We start from the raw sequence: 25,688 nt of genomic DNA on the forward strand, positions 1-25,688 counted from the left end.
AGAGGTATTGTGTATTATTGACGGCAAAAAATATTTTTTACTTTTTACTTTTGTACTTGAGTACATTTTAAAGCCTGTACTTTTTTTTTAACTTTTACTTGAGTAAAGGAGCTGAATCAGGACTTCTACTTTTACTAGAGTAATTTCTTACACAAGTATCTATACTTCTACTTAAGTACCAAATGTGAGTACTTTTGACACCTCTGGCAAGAAGTAAGTTCCATATTTTACTGTCTCAGAAAAAAAGGAACACCATTCATGTCCTTGAAAGGGAAGATAGGAACTGGCCACAAGTGCTGCTGCCACTGTCTCTTCACTCTAAAGCCTCCACTGCAAACCACTTGTCTCCCCTCCTGTGTCTTCTCAGGGAGATTAGACATGTCTCAAAGGAAGAAAATATCAACCAACTAAAAGAACAAGATAAATTTAAGACCTGCTACTAATATATGGAGTCTGCTATGGAGAATCATTGATTAGAACTGTGTGTGTGTGTGTGTGTGTGTGTGTGTGTGTGCGTGTGAGATAATCTAACAAGTCCTGCTTGCATCCCAAAGGTGTTCAAATCACAGTGATTTGGACTGTGTCAGTGCAGTGCAAGTTGTGTGTTCAAGTGGCGAGTTTATATCGTGTGATAAGGGCATATGGGAACTAGCTGATTATGTTACTCTATATATGTGTGTTAACTTTCAATGTTTTCTGTGCTGTCAGTGTTGTCCATTAGGAAAGCACTTGGAACTGAGACTCTAAATGAAATGTTCTAGAAATGAGACTCTACTGACTGCAATGATTTGTAGACGGCGGTGGGTGGCACCACATGCCAAGACATGATTTCAAAACATCAACATGATTTGCGGTCTGCAAAAGATTTTTTTTAATGCGAATATTTTGGCTGTACTGTTGTTTGTTGGTGAGTTCAGTATGTTATATGAACATTATTCCTGAGTCTCTGTGACATATTAGGATGATTTTACGGCCAGTTGCTTTAGATTTCTTACATGTCGTACCTTTAAGTTTCAGTAGAATCAAATGAAGTATGGTAGTTGACAACACAATAAATACAGGAGAGTACAATTGGTCTGTGATCCACTAAAAAAAAGAAAAGTAATAACAACTAGAAGGAAAACACAATTCATGTCCCTCAAGGGTTCTAAGATGAGAGATAAGGTCATGGGTGTTTTCCAACCTCAAATCTTGTTAGAGGTATGGAATATTAAATCATCAATCTTTGCACACTACATTTTAGCCTCTTTATCCTCAGGTGTGCAACTTGAACTTCTTTTTAAAACCACAAATAAATGAAATTATTGGTTATTTTATCAGCATCGGGCATCAGGAGTAGGTTATTATCAGTAATTAGTATCAGCTGGGGTAAAAAATCCATATTGTGCATCCTGAGTACCTGTACCAGTAAGGTATTTCAGCGTGCAAGCACACACAATACCAGGACCTCCCTTAAGTGGAATGCAGCCATAATTAATGTTATGAAACATATTGTGCTTTTGCTCTTTGATATCTAAAATGTCTGCTGTGACAAAGCTGTGTTATCCCAAATACTCAATACAGGGCAAAAAACTTGTGGTCACAGCCTCCAACTGGCCACGTCCGACAACATTTATTTGTGCATCTTTGTAGTCTCAATGCACACTTAGAATCACAGTGTTAACAATTACAGTGCTGCACTTGGTTGGACAAATGAAAAGTAACAAAAGTGAATTGACATGAAGAATGAAAACCGAAATCTTGAGAAAGAAAGGTCAAACCCTACTCTCACACCCCCACTTATCTGACCAACGGAATGAATCATGAAATGAGTCTGTTTTGGAAAGTTACAAAAATCGATTGCGCGTTTGCCTCTATTCCAGTATAGGAAAAAGATGTGACATAGAAGGTGGGCATTTCATTTGCTTTAATATTCTCGATGAGAAGTATTTGAAACCTAAAAAGATTGTGTATGCACCTTTAAACCTGTACTGGAAGTAAATTAATTATGTACATTACATTTGAAATATTCAAGTACTTTAATCTGACGTTTGCTGGTAGTAATAATCAGTCTAGGAGCACATGCTCCTAACTTCAGGGGAAAGTAAGTCCATCAAGCAAAAAATCACTGGCAGAGAAGTTGAATGTTTGAGGTCAAAGTTACAGTTTAAGTAGTCAAATAACTTTATCTTTTTTAAGCATGAATCTTTAGCTGCTCTGCATACCTACACAGTTACATATTGGACTAACTCCACAGCTTACCTTCGTGCACGGTCACCCCACAGTTGTCACACTGGATAATCTCATCTGCGTCCTCGCTGTTGTCACCCAGACACACAGAGCAGATGAGGATGTGCTGAGTGCTCCAGGTCTGGGACCGGTCCAGCAAGGAATCCTGTGGAATCAGGAAACAGAGCCACAGTAAAGCCCCTTATCCCCTCTTCCTCTGATCTGACCACAGATCCAGTACCTGGCAGTTAGTAAATCCCACATACAATGCTCATGGACACTGTGCTAAGTCGATAACAACAAAGGCAAAAATTCTCCTGGAATTACCCTGATACCATCTAAACCTCTCAATGGGTTATATGGTGACTTTGTGACTCCTATTGTTGTTTGGTATTATGTAGTAACATATAAAAGTGGCTAATGTGTAGACCAAATACCTAAATCATCTGCAGTGGTTTACATAACTAGGACAAGGTGGAAGACTGCATTTGAAAGGAAGAATAACATTTTTCTCTAAGTATATGTTTAATTGACAGCTGAACCAGTAGTGGAAGGTCACTGAAACTTAAAATGAGTCTAAGTGCAATCACTTTTGAACTTGAACCGATGGTAAAGTACATTACATTTAAAATATTTAAGTACCTTAATCTGGTGTTTGCTGGTAGTGATAATCAGTCAAGGAACACATGCTCCTAACTTCAGGGGAAAGTAAGTCCATCAAGCAAAAATGTACTGGCAGAAAAGTGGGTTGTTTGAGGTCAAAGTTCACATTTTTGTAGTCATGATAAATAACTGGACTATTGCCGTGCTGATTTTAAGCATGATTCTTTAGCTAGGGTGGGTGCGCGACCGCTCGTCAACGTCAGTCCGGTGGGGGGGGGACACGGACGTACGGACAGCCGGTCATCAACTCCGTCAGCCGGGGGACGGACGGACGCTCATCGCCGTCAGCTCCTAGCCGTCAACCGGGGGACGGCGGACGGACGGACGGACGCTCGACACTGTCACGCGCGGAGTATAGCGGCGCTGACCGAGCGGTAGAGCGGCGCAGCGCCGCTGTTCCACCGTCTGGGGAGAACCCTGAGTACTGTTCTTTAGTACCAGTTTCTAGTACTTGACCTGAGTAATTCCTTTATCTGCTACTTTATACTCCCTCTCCACTATTTATTTGATACATCTAGTAACCAGTTACATTGCAGATTCAGATTATCAATATTAGAAAAATGTTGAATATTGGTCAGGGCCAATAATAGATCTACTCTTTTTGGCAATAGTATCCAGATGATCATAAAAACATGTTAATACACATTTTATTTTATTTAATTTACATGTGATTTACTTTGAGCTAAACTAAAGTTAGGTCTTGTGAGAACAGAGTTGCACTCACCTCGTTGCCCTTTCCTTGGGACATGCTGTCATTAGTCAGCTCTTCATCAAATGCACTGGTGCTTTTGGCCTTCTTCTTGGGCTTCTTCACCTCTTTTTCACTATCACTGCTACTGTTGTTGTCATCACCACCACCTTCGTTGTCATCGTCCTCATCATCCTCATCATCGTCGTCGTCGTCGTCATCATTATCATCATCGTCACTAGCACTGCCTCCCTCCTCCTCCTCAGTCCCTCCTTTCTGAGCAGCTGCTTTGCCTTTCTTCTTCCCTCCTGTCGGTCTCCAGTCATTATCATCCTCACTGTCGTAGTCGTCCATCTCATTCAGCTCCTCCATGGTGGTGAAGTCCAGCAGTGGGCGGTTCCTGCGGAAATTCCATTTCTTGGGCTCAGACTGAGACTCATCCGTGTTAGCACTGGCAGGCTCCAACGCTGAGGTAGATTCAGTGGAAGCAGCTGCAGCAGGTTCAGGTTCAGGTTCAGGCTCTGGTGTCTTTTTGCTCTTGCGTCTGCTTTTGGGTGGGGTGACAGCGGAAGTATCTTTGCTGGAGCTGTCTGAGGAAGGCTGCTGTTTGGTCTTGTCTTCATCTTCCGTTAAGTTGTCCTCAGCGGCCAGATCTTTGGCCTCCTCTTCATCTATTCCATCGTCTGCAGAACCAGCTTTCTCCGAATCACTTTCTGACCCAGCAGCACTTGCTTTAGACCCTTCCTCATCACTGCCGTTGCCTGTGCCATCTGATCCTTTCAGCACACAAAGAAATGAAGACAGAATCAATAGAGAGAAAAATTAGGTCATTCTAAAAGGCATGGTTGGTGCACTAGAATCTGTAAAGACTTAGGCAGGTGTGTTTACAGCACAACAGTTGTATCTGCATGTTTTGTGGAGCCTTGCTGAAGCTAACAAGACATTCCCTGATGTAGAGTTGACTAAAATGTGTGCAATTGATGGATTTATGTAGGTCTGGGCAATATAACAAGAGCATTATCAATCGGCAAGACACGTCATCAATAGTAATAAGAAAAGAGTAATAATAATACATTTAAAGTAAATAATATCAATTAAATGCTCGATAGCTTCATGTGTGCTTTAAATGCAACATGACAACACATAATGACAACTCTCGGGCTTATAAACAGCCTATCATATCCCTCGATAATGGAGCATGCCACGAGTGACACGCAAACGGCTACTCATTTATCAGATGTGTAGTTAGGTTGCACCATCGCCATGTGACTGACAACAATAGAAGAGGGACTCAGAGGCATTACTATGGACTGCAGTTCTCACAAGACCAGCCATGCTCTGCCTGTAAAACTACCAACTCACACAGTAGTAGCAGCTAAAATGCAAGGATTTATTATTCTCTTCATTCTTTCTTTCTTTCTATGCCAAAGTAAATCATGTTTTTGAGGGACTAAACATACTCAAAAACTCATGAAACTTTGCACAACATTCAAAAGTCTCTTGTCTTGGCCAGAGAAGACAGATGGTTTGAAAGAGGAGTAAAAGAATCCATCTATATTAAACTGGAACAACTGTCTTTGAACAGAGGAGGTAGCCTACAACATTACTTATTACCCACCTACAATACAGTACTGAGTACTGACGACTCCGAAATTCAGAGCTCACAAGTCTCCTTAACGACTCTGTAAGGACACTCCCACAAAAAAAAGCCAGTAACTCCCCTCCAGTAAGTTAGAACTGAAGAAGCCTCTTGGATGAGAGGTAAGACGTCTTCAAGATGCTGAAACAAGTCCAGTTGCTTAGATACAGCAGTGAGAATCAAATAAATCCCAAATCATTTCAAACCATTAAAGTCATTGCCATCATATGTGTGCTATATGCTGAGAAACCAGGCAAGTGGAATACAGCAGAGTTGTACAAAGCAGGTTTTCCTGGTCCCGAACACAGACAGAGTCCATTGAAGCGGGTATATACTGATACAGAGTCCAACCTCATACTCATGTTTAATTAAATGCCGAGTAGAGTGCCTTATTAGCAGAATGATTACCGTACATTCCACATCACCACATGATTACAACTGTCACTGATCTGATTCTAGCTGCTGACTTTTTGTATGTCATACCCATCTCCTACCCCATGTCTTGTCAGCCTCTAAATCTGTCACTATCAAATAAATAAAAAACGCAGCCAGCTGCAGCAAAAAAATTGGCACAGGCTCAACTTTTGGAGAAACACAGCCCAAATCACAAAGCAGTGGCCAATCATGTTAGCTGCCAATCAGACTTGCAGCGTGAAAGGGTAAAACCATAGTGTAGTGTAACAACTTGCATCATGTGTATTCACTCAGTTTGGCATTGTGTACTAGTTTAAAACACACATGTGGATGCCGACAAGCACTGTAGGACCGGCCTGTTTCACCTACTCTGGCATGACTACAGATCATAAGCAGAGTAGAACAGGTCAGAAGCAGGACATGCTATTTACCATGGCTAAATGCTACAGAGGGATACATTGCACATTGCACATTTCCCCTTTTATTGTGGTGTTTCACTTTTGATCACTCGGTTTGGTCTTGTGTCCCAGACACATGGTAATGTTGTGCTAGACATCCTGGTTGTTTACTTTAATTGTTAATCCATCAAAGAGGACAAACAATTGCTAGCTCATACTAATAGTTTGCTAGTAGCATATCAACATAGCGGCTTTTTCTCTCTGCAAACTAATCAGTGGGGGCTTCACAACACGTCACAAACACAGCCCATGGATTGGGCATACCACCGCACCACCATACCACCCTGCTACATTTAGCCTTAACATCAGATTTTTTGTCAATGTTTACACCAAGGCTGTTTAAAACGGCACAATATGCAATTTCTTTTTAAACAAGATGTATGACAATATGTCATTTTTATCAATATACAGTTGCAGCCACCTCCCTTCCCTCACAAAAAACATGCAGGACACATACCCTTTAAAACTTAACCCTATTCTTCTCAGAGGCAAATATTACACTTTAAAGCTTTAGTTTAGATAGCATTAGCCCTACTGGTTACTTTTGTTTATTTACATTTTATATAAATAATCTAAAGTTGTAGCTAGGTTATTTTATTATAGGTTAAGCAGCCCAGCAATATAGAAAGTTATTAAAATCAGTTAAAATCAAGAAAGCCGCAGTTTGTACTTTAGTGTTGTTTGCTGACTGGAGATAGAGGGGAAATGTTACGTACTTCATAAATGTCATGTTACAGAGAGAAGAGAGGAAAAGAAGAGAGAGAACTGGAGTCTCTGGTGAGTGCTCAGTTCGGACTCCAAACAAACACAAACTCGCATTCCATTGCTCGCCATTTTACGGCTGATGTAGAGTGAAGTAATCTGGCTGTTTTAAGCAAACAAACACTTGCACAAGTAACACTCAAAAACACAGATGATCCTGTGATCAAACTTACTTGCTTGAGGTGATCACTAGGAGTGGGAAAATTTTCAGATTCTTCGATGCATCACGATTCTCTCTAAAATGATTATGTCTCGATGCAGATACGTTAATAATCGTAATTTTAAAACTGAAATTAGTTTGGCCGCTGCAACATTCAGTTTGCGGCTGCCAATTCTCTGCTGTGCACGCATGCGCACCGAACACACATGTGCGAGTTGTTTATGTTTGAGCAGCGACAAAATGGCTGCAATGGCTAGCACCAATTCTTTTAAAGAGACTGTATGGCAGCATTTTGAGTTCCATGAAGTCAATGGGAGAATTGACAAGACCTACACAGTTTGTACGGTGTGTTGAACTCAACTTAAATACTTCGGCAACACAACTAATTTAAGGAACTACCTTGCGCGATTACAACCCAGCGACCTGTTGCAGATGACAGCCAGAGAATGATCGAGCAGGCAGTGGCACAGCTTCAACCGAACTCTGAGTGAGCGAAGAAGATTACCAAATCCATTGCAACTTTTATTGCATTGGATTTAAGACTGAATTCAATTGTGGAGAACGTAGGTTTTCGGACAATGGTGTTCACTCTTGAGCAAAGATACAAAATACCATCTTGGCCTCACTTCACTGACACAGCCATACCAACGCTCTACTGTGAAACTAAAACAGAAGTTTTAGACACATTGATGAAAGTGGGTAGGTAAGAAGCCATGTTTTAGTATGAGAGCTGATAAATAGGTCCAAGCAAGCTGCATTGATTATTGCATTGAAAGCTTTTTTTTTTTATATAGGCTACAGTATACTTAAGCTCATTGCCTGTAACAGGAGGATTCTGTGTTCATAGAAAGTCATATCTATTTGTGACTAAGTAAAGCCTTTTGTGTGATAAAGTATTAGAGAAAGTAATGAATCTGTTGATTTTTGTTAACCTCTCCGCACCCACCCGCCCGCCGACGGGCGATTCCAGATAAATGACTGTATGTCTACACTGCGCAGTGACGTATCCCGCTTCAACTTTCATCAATATGGACATACTATACGTCGTTAGAAAGGGGAGAATCTCCGCAATTCATTCATCCAGTTGATTTTGCAGAAATCATGAGCACCAAACCATAAATCATTGATATTCACCAGCATGGTAAACGTGAGACACAAGAAACACACGGCGACTCCCTACCTTTGAAGCGGCCGTAAAGCCATAATATGTGTCCATTCCTCAATTATATATATTCCAGTTGTCCGTAAGAATCCACTGATCAAAAGCATAAAAATGGTTTTTCATAAAATTATTCCAGCTTGTGAATATCGTCCTGTAAAGTCCATTTGTTTACCGTCTGCCAACTATGTCCGGCAAATAAAGTTCATACTTTACCGGCCGCACCGAAATGTTTTCTAGTTCCTGTATGGTGATGTTGGGTATGCTTGTTTTCATCACTTTGCTGGCTACAAAATAAAAGTGTCCCCATCTTTTTCTGTTCAGTTTTCACCCCAGCAGAGCCCCTGAAGTAGATTGAGCGCTGCCTGTTTGAAGGACCAATAGACTTTGTTTACTGTTTTTCGCTGCCTTAGTATAGGAATAGCGTATTGGCTATCGACATGTCAATCACTCAGGCTTCTAGCCAATTATTTTACCTTTCTAATGAGGGCAGGCGTGCCCAGGTCAGGTATTTATGAGCCGAGGGGTTTCCGTGCGTCTGGCGACTTGTGGGCGGATTTTACGCAGCAGACGCATGGTGAAGAGACGCAGCAGACGCATGGTGAAGAGACGCAGCAAACATTTACATTTCTTCGTCGGCATTTTCATAGTTTACAATGGCGAAAGCCAGGAAGAAATCCAAATATATCCGAGAAGATGACCAGGAATGGACTATAGCATCATCTGATGAGAGTCAAGACAGTGAGTATGACTCTGAGAGAGAGGAGATGTTCGCTCAGGGACTTGACGACATCTTAGATCGGTGAGTAACGTTATCTTTGATCATGTTTTATTTATTTATTTAGCCATGAGTGAAATTTGAATGAAAGTTAGTGGGTGGGGTTTTTTTTATGATTACAGTGAACAGTACAGTATACATTAGCATGTCACAAATGATGCTAAATGGTTAGCGCCCCAGGGCCTAATTAGCCTTGCTAAGCCTAGCAAACTAGCTAGCTACTCAACTACTCAACTAAAGTTATGTAATCCTTGTAATCCTATTCTATAATGTCAGGGTTTTCCCTGCCATTATACGGCTTAGGCACCGTCCCCAGACGGTGGAACAGCGGCGCTATACCGCTAGGTCAGCGGCGCTATACTCCGCGCGTGACGGTGACGAGCAGTCCGTCCGTCCCCCGGCTGACGGTGACTGATCGTCCGTCCGTCCCCTGGTTGACGGGAGTTGATGACCGTCTGTCCGTGTCTCTCTCCCCCCCCCCCCCCCCCGGACTGACATTGACGAGCGTCCGCGCGCGCCCCCCCACGCGCACAGACGGTGCGCTGGGGTTTCAGGGGGAGAAACCCTGAGTGTAATTCATTTTGACCCTCTAATTCCCTTTTATTTAGATGTTTTTTTTATCAAGCTTGTAAACAAATTGAACTAGATCTTTTTCACTGACCAGACACTGGGAATATTCCCCCAATTCAATTATTCTGTTTATGTACAGTTATTTCCCTGAAGTTTCTGTGTAATATATATAATATCATATCCGTGTTTATTTGTTTCCTATGTAAATAACACCCCACTGAAATGCATTTATATATTTTGTCATTATATTTGGTAACATTTGTGCATTGCATTGTGTTTTGTAGGTCACAGTCTGACAGTGACGTGGATTGGGAGCCTCAAAGTAGGACACTCAGAAGCCAAACCCCATCTCCTGCTGAGGGTGGTCGGCAGAAGCGGCAACGATCCTCCTCTGCATCCACCAGTGCTACCTCCCCCGCTGCATCTTTCACTGCCCCCTCTGGCTCAGGGGATGCTGCAGCTTCTACACCAACTGCTGGACGTTCCCGTGCTGCCAGACGTGCCCGGGGGAGGGGCAGAAGAGGAGGATCCTCCAGAGCACCTAGCTCCCACACGGAGGAACAACAGTGGCATGATGTGGGGGATGACGACGTTGAGCCTGCTCAAGTTGCCTTCATGCCGGTGAGACAGCCCGGACCACAGCAGGAGACCAGAGTGGCAACCAGTCCACTGCAGTTTTTCAGACTGTTTTTCACCGACGCAGTGCTTGGGACTTTGATGGCAAACACTAATGCCTATGGAGCAAAGAGGCATGAAGGGAAAAAAGAGGTCTGGCATAACATTGGCGTAGATGACATTTTTTCTTACCTTGCCATGGTAATATACATGGGGATGGTCAAGTGCCCTACGCTGGTGGATTACTGGAAAGGGTCCCGCCTCTATAGCCTTCCATTCCCCCCCTCTGTGATGTCCCGAAATAAATTTCTCAGGATTTCTCGTGCTCTCCACATGAGTGACATCACAGCAGATGAGGAGAATACAGCTAAGAGGGGGACACAAGCTTATGACCGCCTGGGCAAGATCAAGCCCCTTTACAGCCAGATTGTCAAAGCCTGCAAAGCCCACTTCCAGCCAGAGCAACACATTGCAATTGATGAAAGGATGGTTGCATCAAAGGCCAGAATCTCCATAAAGCAGTACATCAGGAACAAGCCCACTAAGTGGGGATACAAACTGTTTGTTTTGGCAGATTCTGGGACTGGCTACACGTGGAATTTTTTTGTTTATGAGGGGAAGTCACCTAGCGCTGGAAAGGGACTGAGCTATGACTCTGTCATGTACCTCATGGACTTTGATTCCCTTGGTACAGGTTATCAGCTTTATGTTGATAACTTTTACACAAGCTCCCAACTTTTTCTGGACCTGCTAAAGAAGAAGACAGGGGCTTGTGGTACCATCCGCACAAACCGGGTTGGTTTCCCCAAGACCACCATCAATGACTTCACCAGGGGCACTCCTCGGGGGACAATCAAGTGGATCAGGGACAGCGAACTCCTTTTTGTGAAATGGATGGACACTAGAGAGGTTGTCATGTGTTCCACCATTCACAAGGCATTCACTGGTGATACAACCCGAAGGAGAGTGAAGACAGCTGGACAGTGGGCGGCGATCGATGTCCCCATTCCAGCACCGGTCAAGGACTATAACCAGCACATGGGGGGGGTTGACCTGTCGGATGCACTCATTGGGTACTACAGTGCCACACACAAGACAATGAAATGGTACAAGACATTGTTCTATCACTTTTTGGACATTGCGGTTGTGAACGCTCACATCCTGTACCAGCAGTGTCAGAGGGGGCAGTCCATGACGCAGAAGGAGTTCCGCCAGGCCCTTATTGAGGAGCTTGCAGACCAAGGACCTGCGTCAACGTCCCAGCCATCCACCTCAAGTTGCACTGCACCCCCAAACCCAGCAGCATCCCACAAGCCGCATTATTTCAAAGAGGGGCAAAATGTGGCTAAGCGGGATGCAGGCAGTGTCGGCAGACGCCTTTGCACGCTCTGCCACAAAAAAACACCCGTTGGCTGTTCTACATGTGGTGTTCCCTTGTGTTTTGTTGCCACAAGGGACTGTTACAATGAGTGGCACACAAAACATGGGTTGTAGAATGGCCCACAATGTCCACTTACGTCAGTTATGCCCATGTACAGTTGTATATACTTCATTTTTGTAGATTATTTTGTTTTTTATACATTTCCCTCTACTTTTGCAGGGTTCTCCCCAGACGGTGGAACAGCGACGCTGCGCCGCTATACTCCGCGCGTGACGGTGACGAGCGTCCGTCCGTCTGTCCCCCGGTTGACGGCTAGGAGCTCCCGGCTGACGGCGATGAGCGTCCATCCGTCCCCCAGCTGACGAAGTTGATGACCGTCTGTCCGTCCGTCCGTGTCTTCCCCCCGGGACTGACGTTGACGAGCGTTCGTTATACATACAGTAATAGTGTATTGATGGATAATAAAATCCTTGTTTGAAATTCAGTTCAGTATAGTCTGTCATTTTTGTATAATGGTAACTATTCTGTAGTGTCTTGTCACATGACAATATCTCAATATGGCCACCTAGAAGTGTGTGGAAACCCCTCCAACCACCCATCAAATGAATGTGTGAATAAATTATGTTTTGAATCATGGAGAAAGGTTTTATAGTCACCAAAATGCTTCAGTAATGTTTCCAGTGTCACAGAAGTGAGTAAAAGCATTTGGCACAATTTGGCCATTTGGAGACGTTTTGGAGAGGTTCGTGGACGCCAGTGACACCACAAACTAAAACCTCCATAACTCCCATAAGGGTAGGTCTAGAAGTCTAAAATTTCACCCAGGTGTAGTTGACAAGATGAGGAAGGTATGTGCTATATTGCCATATGCCTTACATAAAGCACATCCTAGTTATTGTTATTCAAATATGACCTATTATTTTCGAAGACAAAAAAAATGTTTTAGAGCCATGTTTGAACTGATGTCATTTTGGTTGTGTGTATGGTACATGCTAAATAAACACATTCACAGAAACTAGAGGTTGTCAGCTTTCAAATGGCGTATCATACATCCATCTCGGACTTGTAGTTCTTGTGTTATCAGCTTTTCCATTTGGGTATGCTAAATAGGTGAAGTTACTGAAAATAGGTGGGTGTGAACAGGTTAATGATCATCACAAAAGTAGGAAGTGATTAGCAAACTCTGAGTAGCAAACTCAGATTTAATTATTATCATTAATACTTTTTTAAATCATGCATGGAAATGTACACAAAAGAAATTGTTGAATCGAGATGCATCGATAATTGCTTTGAATTGAATCGTTGACCTCAGAATCGGAATCAAATCTAATCGTGAGGTGCCGTGAGATTCCCACCCCTAGTGACCACACCATTAAACAACCACCATTGTTGTTTAAAATCTAACATGACTCAGGCACAAATGTTCACAGATAATGTCTAGTTTCATTCACCTTTTGACTCGTTCATCAACTTTCATCCTCTCTTAGAAGTTAAAGCAACAAATGCCAAATGAAATGCACTGTTCAACGTGTAGATTTCTCTGGGTGTGAACATTATTGGAGAATTTGCAAACTCAAAATATGACAAAGGTCTAGTTGCTTTTAGACATTTTAATGCTGAATTCTTACCTATGTATCTTAGAGGTCACAAGCCAAAAGGTTTCATATTGGGGGTTGTACACCGTAAGCCTAAATAGTACTGCATTGATTTTTATGGATATTTTCTTTAATTGTTTAATTAAGATGTAAAATAATGGTTCAAATAGAGATTTAAGTCTGCTAGACACTGTTCTTACCTGAGGCATCTCCTACTTCGAAGTCACTGTCATCTGAGCTGTCATAGTCCAAGGCATCCAAGAGAGAGGCAGCAAGTGGTTTCACCTGCCGGCGCTTTAAACTGCGGTCCACTGAAAAGGTACAGTTACAAAGAAACAAAACAAAAGAAAACATAGTTTGAGTAAGATGTGATGTCCATGCAGCAAGATGACAGATCTGGATTTAGGAGAGCAGTGACAAGCTGTATGAAACTATAAAAAAACACCACCGATACAAAGCAGGTAATCAGAAATCTTAATCTGTGCCATGTAAAACCTGTAATTTCATTTTTGCCTAACGATGATTACTCCCACTCATTGACATAACAGGCAGACCAAAACGCAACGCATCAGATTGATGACAGCATATAAATCTGATTAATCAAAAGACTATTAATTCTGTCATCCTCTATAAATACATGTATACAGTGCCTCATCAAAAAACTAGAAAAACTCTCTAAATACTAGAAGTATGAGTTTTGAGCTCAGGTTGGCTGCGTTTGGTGAAAGGTACTTTGGAAACTATGAGTTAACTTTTCTTACATCACTAATGTAAATTCAACAGGATATGTGAAACATAGGGGTTTAAAGGACCAAGGTCACTCTTGATATATTGGCATCTGAGTACAGTGAATATAGACCCCATTTCATCTCATGAATCTACACTTAATACACCATAATGACCATTGGGTTCTTGGTCACTTCTCTTACTAAGGTCCTTCTCCCACGAGGGCCCAATTTTGCCCGGAGGCCAACTCTTGGAAGAGTCCTGGTCGTTCCAAACTTCTTGCATTAAAAATTATGGAGACCACTGTGCTCTTGGGATCCTTCAACGCAGCAGAAATGTTTTTGTAGCCTTCCCCAGATCTGTGGCTCTACACAATCATGTCTCTGAGCTCTACAGGCAGTTCCCTCGATCTGTTGGCTTGGTTTTTACACTGATATGCATTGTCAGCGTTATATGGACAGGTGTGTGCCTTCCCAAAACATGTCGAATCAGTTTAATTTACCACAGGTGGACTCCAGTCAGGTTGGAGAAACATCTCAAAGATGATCAAGAAAAATGGAAGGCACCTGAGCCATGTCATAGCAAATAGTCTGAATACTTAGGTCAATGTGATATTTAAGTTTTTCCTTCTTCATAAATTTGAATAAAAATTCTAAAATTCTGATTCTGCTTCGTCATTATGGTGTATTGAGTGTAGACGGATGAGGGAAAAAATAATTTGAACAGTTTTAGCATATGGCTGCAACATAACATGTGAAAAAAGTAAAGGGGACTGAATACTTTCTGAATGCACTGTGTGTTAGACTCTAGTGGTTATCAAGAGATTTTGATTTATAGTTCAGTACTGAGTCTTTGTTAAACTTCCTCAACATTGTTTGCATTAAGACAACCTAAATCAGAAACATGTAGGAGAAGATGGCTGTGGCTCAGGGGTAGAGCCAGCGTCTTACATTTACATTTAGGGCATCTAGCAGACGCTTTTATCAAAAGTGACTTAGAATAATTCATAAACGTTCATACGCTGATGGCAATGGCTGCCATGCAAGGCACATCAGGAGCAGTTTGGGGTTCAGCATCTTGCCCAAGGACACTTTGACATGCAGACCAGGGGAATTGAACTAGTGACCTCCTGATAACAAGTCATTGGCTATACCCCTGATCCACAGTCGCTCCACAAGGTCTTGTTATCGGAAGGTTGATGGTTCGATTCCCCTGGCCTGCATTTCGAAGTGTCGAAGAGTTTTTAACCAATTTGCCTTATTATATTTCATTTTTGTTATTTTCTATATAGTAGGCCAAGTTCCAGTTGCAAGTTTTAACATTACTTATTAAGGAAATAAAATCAATATAGTAAGAGTAAGAGTACATGTGTGTCTAGACTGCTGCCCCCCACCCCACACCAGGACAGTGCGTGCACTAGCCGGACACACTGATAGTGGCAGCTACACTTTGGTTTTAGCATCCCTTTCATTTTTTTCTCAGTTTACCAAATTTACTAAACTTGGTTAGTCTGCTACCACAACCTCATTCTTAAGCATCCTACATATTTGGAAACGCTAAACTGCTCCAGGTTGTGTGTTGGCATAGATGTAAAAAAAAAAAAAAAAAAAAAAAAAAAAAGTTTCTTATAGAGCATTTCTGCTGTTCATGAAGCAGTTTAACTGGGCTTAAACGTTAACCAATACTCTGCTGAGTCAAACCAAGAACAGCTGGTGCAGAGCGCTGCATCAGTTTTGGTTTGGGTTTTGTTCATCGTCCTTTAGAATAGAATCAACGCCATTAATGACTGTTTACATTTTCCAATTGCACTCATAACCAGAGAATGCATTTAGCAGCAACATCAGAAATGTGACGTACGCGTTTATTGGGATCTACCCCAAATGCTCTCATAACACGCAACTCTGATGCAGAACCTGGGACAAATGTTAAAACTCATGAGCGCTCCTCACCTGCACACCGCATTTGATGTTAGCAACTGTGCGATGCTGCACCTCTGCAGCTAGCAACAGCTTAACGTTAGTAAAGTATTGCTCTTTCGGTCACTAGTTAACCACAGAGACTCTCCTACACATAACATTTTAGTGTGTACAGTAATTCACCCAAAACACCTCACATTTGCTGCAGTTGTGTCCCCACATTACATTCCTGTCTACCAAGCAAGGTAGCTGTAAGCTAATTGTGGCTAGCATTAGCTGCAATGTTTCGCGTTTAATTACGGCACTTATATGAAAACCCCAAAGCCTGCTTCACATAGATATAGGGTCGGAATTAAAGATTCCGGTAGGATTGATAATGACAGACCCTAGCAAGTATCAAACGACAACAGCCAGCATTAGCGTTATTAGCAACGCCAAGTGCTAGTTACAAAGCACAGCTAGGCTAGCGCAGCCGACTAGCTATTGATTAGCAGCAGTTGGCAGCCAGCAAATAGTGTTAATAAATCGGTTCGCCGCCGAACGCAGAACAAAATCGTGCTGTATGTAAGTAAAAAGTGACAACATGGAAAGCAGCACTCACTCTGTAGTTCGTGTTTACTACAAGGAACGAGGCAGCTCTCCCTTTAGCTGCATGTTCGGTGGACAATGGACAACAGCGGTGACGTAAAGACGACTGGATGTTGTTGCCATGGGGACAACTGAGGATACAGGACAGTTAGACAAAATTTATACAAAAGGAAGGTTGGGGATAGATGTAACCAAAATGTTTCATTAGTTATTCACACTATTGTTCTTCTGGGGTTTATTAGTGTGAATACTGCTATTGTTCTTCTGGAATTTATTAAAGTTATTATTGTTCTTCTGGAATTTATTAAAGTTATTATTAGTGCTTGCAGCATTCACACTATTGTTCTTCTGGAATTTATTAAAGTTATTATTATTAGTGTGAATGCTGACTCAGCATTCACACTATTGTTCTTCTGGGGTTTATTAGTGTGAATGCTGCAAGCATTCACACTATTGTTCTTCTGGAATTTATTAAAGTTATTATTATTAGTGTGAATGCTGAAAGCATTCACACTATTGTTCTTCTCGTTTCCCGTTTCTTCTCGTTTATTGTTCTTCTCGTTTATTTATTTTAATATCCTGTGTGTCTGTCTGTCTGTCTGTCTGATGTGTGTCTCGTGTCTGTCTGTCTGTCACTCTCTCTCTTGGCCCAGCTGTTTTTGGTTGCTAGGTGACCGTTGGCAAGGGCCGTAGCAACGGACTGTGAGGGAGCTGATTTGAGAGCAATTTCTGCCTCACATCTCGGACGTCAAACTAGTGCTATTTGGTCAAAATCATACATGATATCGACAATTTTTTTTCACGATCGAGCCAGAAAGGCCTTAAAGAACACACTCATTAAGTTTTGTGGTCCTAGCTTCAGAAATGTGGAAATGGCAGCGAGTTAAAAAGGGTTGCAGTTTTGGAAATCCTTCTCCCGATTTACATTGGAGTAAATGGAGCATTTGACAGCTACTCTTGTCAGTTAGCGGTCGATAATTCAAAAACCGTAAATCCTACCGATAAAGTGGACACATTGGGAGAAAGAAGACAAGTGTGGCTACAACTCTGGAAAGTATCACTGTTTTTGAGCCTCAGTTGTGGTCAGGATCGTCACAGAAAGAGAAAATCTCGGTGCAAATTTTTGAATCTCGCTCACTCTGTCAGTTGGCCCTCTCCACTCTGCTGCACGAACATTCCGCCATACACAATCATTGAAAACCCTGAATTTTTCCAAAATCACTCACCTTCATTTAAGGATCACAGTTCAAAAACTACACAACATAGGAAAAAAGTTCAAATACAACTTAAATGCTCAGGACTTGTGCCTACATTTTAAAGCTGGAATGGTGCTTGCAGCATTCACACTAATAATAAACTCCAGAATTAGCGAGCACAGCCCACTAATAAACACCAGAAGAACAATAGTGTGAATGCTGCAAGCATTCACACTATTGTAATGGAAAATTCAGTTTTCTAGAATATTAATCTTTCGCGTCGTAAGACGCGAACAGCTGCGAGACACTTCCCATAAGGAATGTATGGGATGAGGTCAAAAAACTTGCAAATCTGCGATGTTTTTCAAACATCTCCTGCTCTGGCATACATTCAGCTAGAAACACCATTCCAGCTTTAAAACGTAGGCACAGGTCTTGAGTATTTTTGTTTCATTTGAACTTTTTTCCTATGATGTGTAGTTTTTGAACTGTGATCCTTGAACAATGGTGAGTGATTTTGGAGAAATTCTGGGTTTTCAATGATTGTGTATGGGGGAATGTTCGTGCAGCAGAGTGGAGAGGGCCAACTGACTCCCTCACAGTCCGTTGCTACGGCCCCTGCCAACTGTCACCTAGCAACCGAAATCAGCTGGGCAAAGAGAGAGAGTGACAGACAGACAGACAGACAGACAGGAGACACACATCGGACAGACAGACAGACAGACAGACAGAGAGACATGTACACACACACACACACACACAGCAATGCTTAAGCGTGCACTCACAGGCACACAAACGCACACACACAGTATATTTCCCAACATTTAAACTACATTTAATGATTATTTTTTTGCTCATTCAATGTGCGGCTCGATCAGACTCGGGTTGCTATTATTCAGCTTTACGAAATGTTAATTTTTCACGACATAAGTCGCGGAAACTGCGATAAAATTTCCCATAAGGAATGAATGGGAGGAGGTCAAAAAAGTCGCAAATCTGCGACGTTTTTTAAACATCTCCTGCTCTGGCATACGTTCACGTAGAAACACCATTTCAGCTTTAAAATGTAGGCACAAGTCCTGAGTATTTCAGTTGTATTTGAACTTTTTTCCTATGATGTGTAGTTTTTGAACTGTGATCCTTGAATGACGGTGAGTGATTTTGGAAAAATTCAGGGTTGTCAATGATTGTGTATGGCGGAATGTTCGTGCAGCAGAGTGGAGAGGGCCAACTGACCGAGTGAGAGAGACTCAAAAATTTGCTCAGAAATGTTCTCTTTCCGTGACGATCCTGGCCACAAATTAGGCTCAAAAACAGTGATATTTTCCAGAGTTGTAGCCACACTTGTCTTCTTTCTTCCAATGTGTCTACTTTATCGGTAGGATTTACGGTTTTTGAATTATCGACCGCTAACCGACAAGAGTAGCTCTCAAATGCTCCATTTACTCCAATGTAAATCGGTAGGAGAAATTTCAAAACTGCACCCTTTTTTAACTTGCTGTCATTTCCACATTTCTGAATCTAGGACCACAAAACTTGATGTGTGTGTTCCTTAAGGCCTTTCCCGCTTGATGGTGAGGAAACTTTGCTGATGCCATGTTTGCTTTTTCGTCACGGGGCAAAGCGCACAGCCCACTCTCGCGATTTCCCGGCGGGGAATTGTCTCGTTAAAGTTATTATTATTCCAGCTTCCGTACGTTTTTCAGCACTCTTCTCCTTCTTCAAATCTTGAGCTATTCAGACCATTCAAATATCAAAATGTTCAGCTTTTTAAGGACATTACTGCTTGTATTTTTCTCATTTCAGTCTTTTATACTTTTGGAAATATTCAGCTTTTAATGCAAAATTTTTCCCATTCATCCTTATGGGGATTTTTTCAAATTCCATTCTGCTATAACTTCAGCATACGTTGAGCTATTCAAACCATTCAAATATTCAAATGTTCAACTTTTCAACTTTTCAACTTTTTCAGCTATTCAGCTTTTTCCGAAAATAATTTAACATTGAATCAAATGGGAAAAGCTTCAAATCCTCTTCAAAACTCATCGACTTTCAACCTCTTCTTGTCCCTCATACGTTGAGCGAGAGACACCATTCAAACTTTAAATGAATCACAAACACTTGAACTATTAACCTTGTATTCAGTTTTTAAAAATCTTGTACGGTTTTGAAATGATCGCAGTTTTAGTTTTAAGGATTTTAAGCCCGTCGTCTGAGTTTATAATGGGTGTGTATTGCGTGAGCTAGAGTGCGTGACATCATCAACTGCCGCACCCCAGAGTGAGGAGCAGCTCCGAAAACGGGATTTTTTTTTGCTTCAGCTTGATTTGTATCCCACATCTTGTACTTGACATGGACAATATAGGCATATAAATGTAGGAAATCTTGTTGGGTTTCAGCTATTGATCTCATTTCAGCTGTAGGACTTGTAGTTTTGGATTTAGAAGCCCGGGAGCGACATGCACTCCTGAAAGTTCCCCATAAGCCGCAATGTTAATTTTGAGCCAAAATTTCTGGAGGATTGCAGACGGTACATGTTTTGTCTCTCGCTCCTGTGCCCTCATTATGCACTCTACAGAAATAAAAATAACATGGGTGCGTTCAGCAATGTCTCCTGTTACTCAACATATAGCATGTTTTGGCGATAACTGTAACAGTTTCCCAAAAATCGCAGGAGTTTGGGAGGCATTCTCCCATTCATTCCTTATGGGGACATTTTCGTCTGTGTTTCTGCTCCTGCTGCAGCATGTCTGCAGCCATTTGAAGCTCTTTCTGCCTTTAACTTCTCACCTGTCAGCCTTTTTTCACCTTTTTAACCTCTTTCTGCCCTCGTACTCTACAAGTTTTTGGCCTTTTCAGTCTTTTTTTCACCTTTTTAAGCTCATTCCGCCCTCTTACTCCACAGCCTTTCATATGTTTTCACCTTTTTAACCTCTTCCAGCCCTCTTACTCTACAGATTTTCATATTCTTTTCAACTTTTTAACATCTTCCAACCCTCTTACTATACGTCTCTTTACCTGTTCATCCTTTTCTCACCTATTTGAGCTCTTACACCCTTGAACTTTTTCACCTTTTCATCCTTTTGTCACCTTTTTAACGTCTTCCAGCCCTCTTAATCTACATATTTTAATATTCTTTTTTTACCTTTTTAACCTCTTCCAGCCCTCTTCCTCTACAGCTTTTCACCCTCTGTTCACCTTTTTAACCTCTTCAAGCCCTCTTCCTCTGCTGCTTGTCATCCTTTATTCACCTTTTTAACCTCTTCCAGCCCTGTTATTCTACAGATTTTCATATCTTTTCACCCTTTTAACCTGTTCCAGCCCTCGTACTCGACAGCTTTTCATCCTTTATTCACCTTTTTAACCTCTCCCAGCCCTCTTAATCTACAGATTTTCGTATTCTTTTCACCTCTTTAACCTCTTCCAACTCTCTTACTCTACAGCTTTTCATATGTTTTCACCTTTTTAACCTCTTCCAGCCCTCTGAGTATAAAGACTTTCATATGTTTTCACCTTTTTAACCTCTTCCAGCCCTCTAACTCTACAGCTTTTCATCCTTTTTCACCTTTTTCGGTCCTCGTCAGCCTTTAAATTTTCACCTTTTTTGCCTTCTTTCAACATTTTAACATCTTCCTGCCCCCTACTCTACAGCTTTTCATATTTTTTCACCTTTTTAACGTCCTCCAGCCCTCTTACCTAACAGCTTTTCATCCCTTTCATTCCCTTTTTCACCTATTTAAGCTCTTTCACCCTTAAACTTTTTTACATTTTCATCCTCTATTCACCTTTTTAACCTCTTCCAGCCCTCTGACTCTACGAATATTCATATTTTATCACCAGTTTAACCTCTTCCAGCCCTCTTACTCTACAGCCTTTCATAGGTTTTCACCTTTTTCGGTCCTCGTCAGCCTTTAACTTCTCACCTGTCAGCATTTTTTCACCTTTTTAACCTCTTCCAGCCCTCTTACTCTACTGCTTTTCATCCTTTATTCACCTTTTTGACCTCTTCTGGCCCCCTTCATCCACAGATTTACATATTCTATTGGAAAATTCTGCTTTTTCTGCAAATTCCCGAACATTCAACCTATACTTTTATGCATTTCCGGCACTACGTTCAGCAGATTTTGCTTCAGTCTTCAGCATTCACACTGTATTTTCGTAGGAAATGCAAATTTTTCTAGTTATTCCTGATTCCGTACGTTTTTCGGCACGTTTCAACTCCTTCAAACTTTGACCGATTCAAACCATTCAAATATCAAAATGTTCAGCTTTTTAAGGACATTACTGCTATTACTTTTGGCTTTTCTAACTATTATACTTTTGGAAATATTCAGCTTTTAATGCAAAATTTTCCCCATTCATCCTTATGGGGATTTTTTCAAATTTCATTCTGCCATAACTTCAGCATACCTTCAGCTATTGAAACCATTCATACATTCAAATGTTCAGCTTCTTCAGCTTTTTCACCTTTTTCAGCTATTCAGTTTTTTCCAAAAATAATTTAACATTGATTCAAATGGGAAAAGCTTCAAATCCTCTTCAAAACTCATCGACTTTCAGCCTCTTCTTGTTCCTCATACGTTGAGCGAGAGACACCATTCAAACTTTAAATGAATCACAAAACCTTGAACTATTGACCTTGTATTCACTTTTTAAAAATCTTGTACGGTTTTGAAATGGTCGCAGTTTTAGTTTTAAGGATTTTAAGCCCGTCTTCTGAGTTTATAATGGGTGTGTATTGCGTGAGCTAGAGTGCGTGACATCATCAACTGCCGCACCCCAGAGTGAGGAGCAGCTCCGAAAACAGGATTTTTTTTTGCTTCAGCTTGATTTGGATCCCAAATCTTGTACTTGACATAGACAATATAGGCATATAAATGTAGGAAATCTTGTTGGATTTCAGCTGATCGTCTCATTTCAGCTGTAGGACTTACGGTTTTGGATTTAGAAGCCCGAGAGCGACAAGCACTCCTGAATGTTCCCCATAAGCCGCAATGTTAATTTCGAGCCAAAATTTCTGGAGGATCGCAGACGGTATATGTTTTGTCTCTCGCTCCTGTGCCCTCATTATGCACTCTACAGAAATAAAAATGACATGAGTGCGTTCAGCAATGTCTCCTGTAACTCAACATGTAACATGTTTTGCCGATAACTATAACAGTTTTCCCAAAAATCGCAGGAGTTTGGCAGGCATTTTCCCATTCATTCCTTATGGGGACATTTTCGTCTGTGTTTCTGCTCCTGCTGCAGCATGTCTGCAGCCATTTGAAGCTCTTTCTGCCTTTAACTTCTCACCTGTCAGCCTTTTTTCACCTTTTTAACCTCTTTCTGCCCTCTTACTCTACAACTTTTTGGCCTTTTCAGTCTTTTTTTCACTATTTTAAGCTCATTCCGCCCTCTTATTCTACAGCTGTTCATATGTTTTCACCTTTTAACCTCTTCCAGGCCTCTTACTCTACTGCTTGTCATTCTTTATTCACCTTTTTAACCTCTTCCAGCCCTCTTAATCTACAGATTTTCATATTCTTTTCACCTTTTTAACCTCTTCCAACTCTCCCAATCTACAGATTTTCATTTTCTTTTCACCTTTTTAACCTCTTCCAACCCTCTTACTCTGCATCTTTTTACCTTTTCATCCTTTTCTCACCTATTTGAGCTCTTTCACCCTTAAACTTTTTTACCTTTTCATCCTTTTTTCACCTTTTTAACCTCTTCCAGCCCTCTTACTCTACAGCTTTTCACATGTTTTCACCTTTTTAACATCTTCCAGCCCTCTTACTCTACAGCTTTTCATCCTTTATTCACCTTTTTAACCTCTTCCAGCCCTTTTACTTTACAGCTTTTCACATGTTTTCACCTTTTTAACCTCTTCCAACCCTCTTACTTGACATCTTTTTACCTTTTCATCCTTTTCTCACCTATTTGAGCTCTTTCACCCTTGAACTTTTTTACCTTTTCATTGTTTTGTCACCTTTTTAACCTCTTCCAGCCCTCTTACTCTACAACTGTTCAAATTTTTTCACCTTTAAACCTCTCCCAGCCCTCTTACTCTACAGCTTTTCACATGTTTTCACCTTTTTAACCTCTTCCAGCCCTCTTACTCTACAGCTTTTCATCCTTTATTCACCTTTTTAACCTCTTCCAGCCCTCTTACTTTACAGCTTTTCACATGTTTTCACCTTTTTAACCTCTTCCAGCCCTTTTACTCTACAGCTTTTCATCCTTTTTCACCTTTTTGGTCCTCATCAGCCTTTAACTTTTCACCTTTTTTGCCTTCTTTCACCTTTTTAAGCTCTTTCAGCCCTCTTACTCTACAGCTTTTTAGCCTCTTTAGATATTCATGTTTCTGCCTTTTCAACTTCATGTTTAGCTAGAGAAACTGTTCAGCTATCAAAATGTTCCACTTTGTTAGCCCGTTAAACCTATTGCTTTTAAGCCTTTCTGCCTTACCAGCTTTTGGAAAATTCTGCCTTTTCTGCAAAATCCCGACCATTCAGCCTATAGTTTTATGCATTTCCGGCAGTACGTTCAGCAGATTTCGCTTCAGTCTTCAGCATTCACACTGTATTTTCGTAGGAAATGCAAATTTTTCTAGTTTAAACAGTTCCTTCACATACTTTATTTCATAAATTACACACTACATTGGAATCTGATTATTTGATCTGACATTCTGTAGCCTGTTACAGAGAGCTAAACCAAGTTGTTTCCACCTGGGTCCATTGGTTGGTTGGTCTGTCAGCAGGATTACATAAAAAACACTGAATTGATTTACAAGGTAAACTACATGGTAAATGTATTGTCATTTTTTAAATCACAAGGGTCTGAAAAACAAAACAATGTGTGATTCCATTGAGTCCTGCTACATACGTACATTGAGGAGTCTTATGGCCTGGGGAATGAATCTGCTCCGTAGCCTGGTAGTCTGGTAGTATGGCAGCGGCTGTTTCTGTATCTATTGCCAGACGGTAATTTTTTTTTCTTTTTTTTCTTTTTTTTAAAAAAAGCACAGCTAGGCTAGCTCATAAACATTATTTGCTGTCAGGACTTTGTACCCAACTTGGCCAAGAATAGAGAGAAAACTCCTGTCACTGCCTATGGTTTGCCATCCATGTTTTATAATGCATGTGAGTAAACTTATTAATTATTATTTAAATGATATTAAAAAATCAATCACAATATCTGGATATCTTCATGAATGTTTATTGAAAATAGATTAGAATTACATTCACAGCTGTTCGAAAATGTCTCACAATGTCTGCATAAAGGATCTTACAAATGTACATACTGTATATTCAAATATAAAAATAAGTCTGATAGAAAATAAAACACTGAGTGGGCTGGAATTACTTGTAACCAACATCGGCTCATATGACACATTTAGAAATAAAAGCACGTCACTGAAGGTAAGGAAGGTGACCTGTTGGAAAACCATTTCAGGTGACAACCTAATGAAGCTCATGGAGAGAATGCCAAGAGTGTGCAAAGCAGTAATCAAAGTGGTGGCTATTTCGAAGAATCTAAAATATAAAACATGTTTAGAATAATTTCACACTTTTTTGTTTACGACATAATTCCATATGTGTTCATTCATAGTTTTGATGCCTTCAGTGAGAATCTACAATGTAAATAGTCATGAAAATAAAGAAAAAAACATTAAATGAGAAATGAGAATGAGGCATCTAAACTGACTGTTGTGGATTAATGAGACTAAACTAGTCCGGACCGAGTCTGTTCGGGTCTGAGGAGATCCGGAGATGCGCGGACAACAAAGTGGAATCGGAATCTGTGGGCCCACCTCCCGAGGCGACAGACCGGACGCATCGGCACGTCCAAAAACCGGACCTAGGGTAAATAATGTCGCTTTTTCGCGAACATTGCTGTCACATTTGCTTTGTGTCTGGTGCAGGAAGAAACGGTAAAAACAGGCTTTTGTCACGAAAGTGTCTAAGCAGCAAGTTTGGTTGTTGAAGAACAGGAAGTTGTGGGAGGGACCTAGGCGGATGATTGACAGGAAACGACGGTCGGTGTATAGACAGCGATATTGAGAGTTGAGAGATTTGTGACATTTAGCATGTTTGGAGTGTGTAGTTAGTGTGTTATGTAGTGTTCGGTGTAGTGTGTTTAGTGTGTAGTGGAGTCGGTTTTTGTTTAATGAGTCAGAACAATGAGGAG

General features: G+C 41.1%; 1 protein-coding gene across 7 annotated transcripts in view; it reads right to left on the reverse strand.

Annotated features, from left to right (window-relative positions):
- The window catches only part of phf14 (PHD finger protein 14), a 140,610-nt gene extending 124,147 nt beyond the window's left edge, over positions 1-16,463 (reverse strand). For 4 of the 7 annotated variants that reach the window (XM_030412964.1, XM_030412967.1, XM_030412969.1 and 1 more), the window contains exons 1-4: positions 16,334-16,463; positions 13,291-13,401; positions 3,596-4,335; positions 2,242-2,383 (exon numbers count right to left, since the gene is read on the reverse strand). In XM_030412964.1, the coding sequence (XP_030268824.1) occupies positions 2,242-2,383; positions 3,596-4,335; positions 13,291-13,401; position 16,334 (994 nt within the window). In that variant the 5' untranslated portion in view covers positions 16,335-16,463. The remainder of the gene's footprint in view (positions 1-2,241; positions 2,384-3,595; positions 4,336-13,290; positions 13,402-16,333) is intronic. The other 3 variants (XM_030412968.1, XM_030412965.1, XM_030412966.1) reach the window with 3 other exon arrangements.
- Between the last annotated feature and the right edge of the window lie 9,225 nt (positions 16,464-25,688).

Source organism: Sparus aurata, chromosome 3, assembly GCF_900880675.1.
Source record: "Sparus aurata chromosome 3, fSpaAur1.1, whole genome shotgun sequence".
In the NCBI taxonomy this organism is placed as follows: Eukaryota; Metazoa; Chordata; class Actinopteri; order Spariformes; family Sparidae; genus Sparus; species Sparus aurata.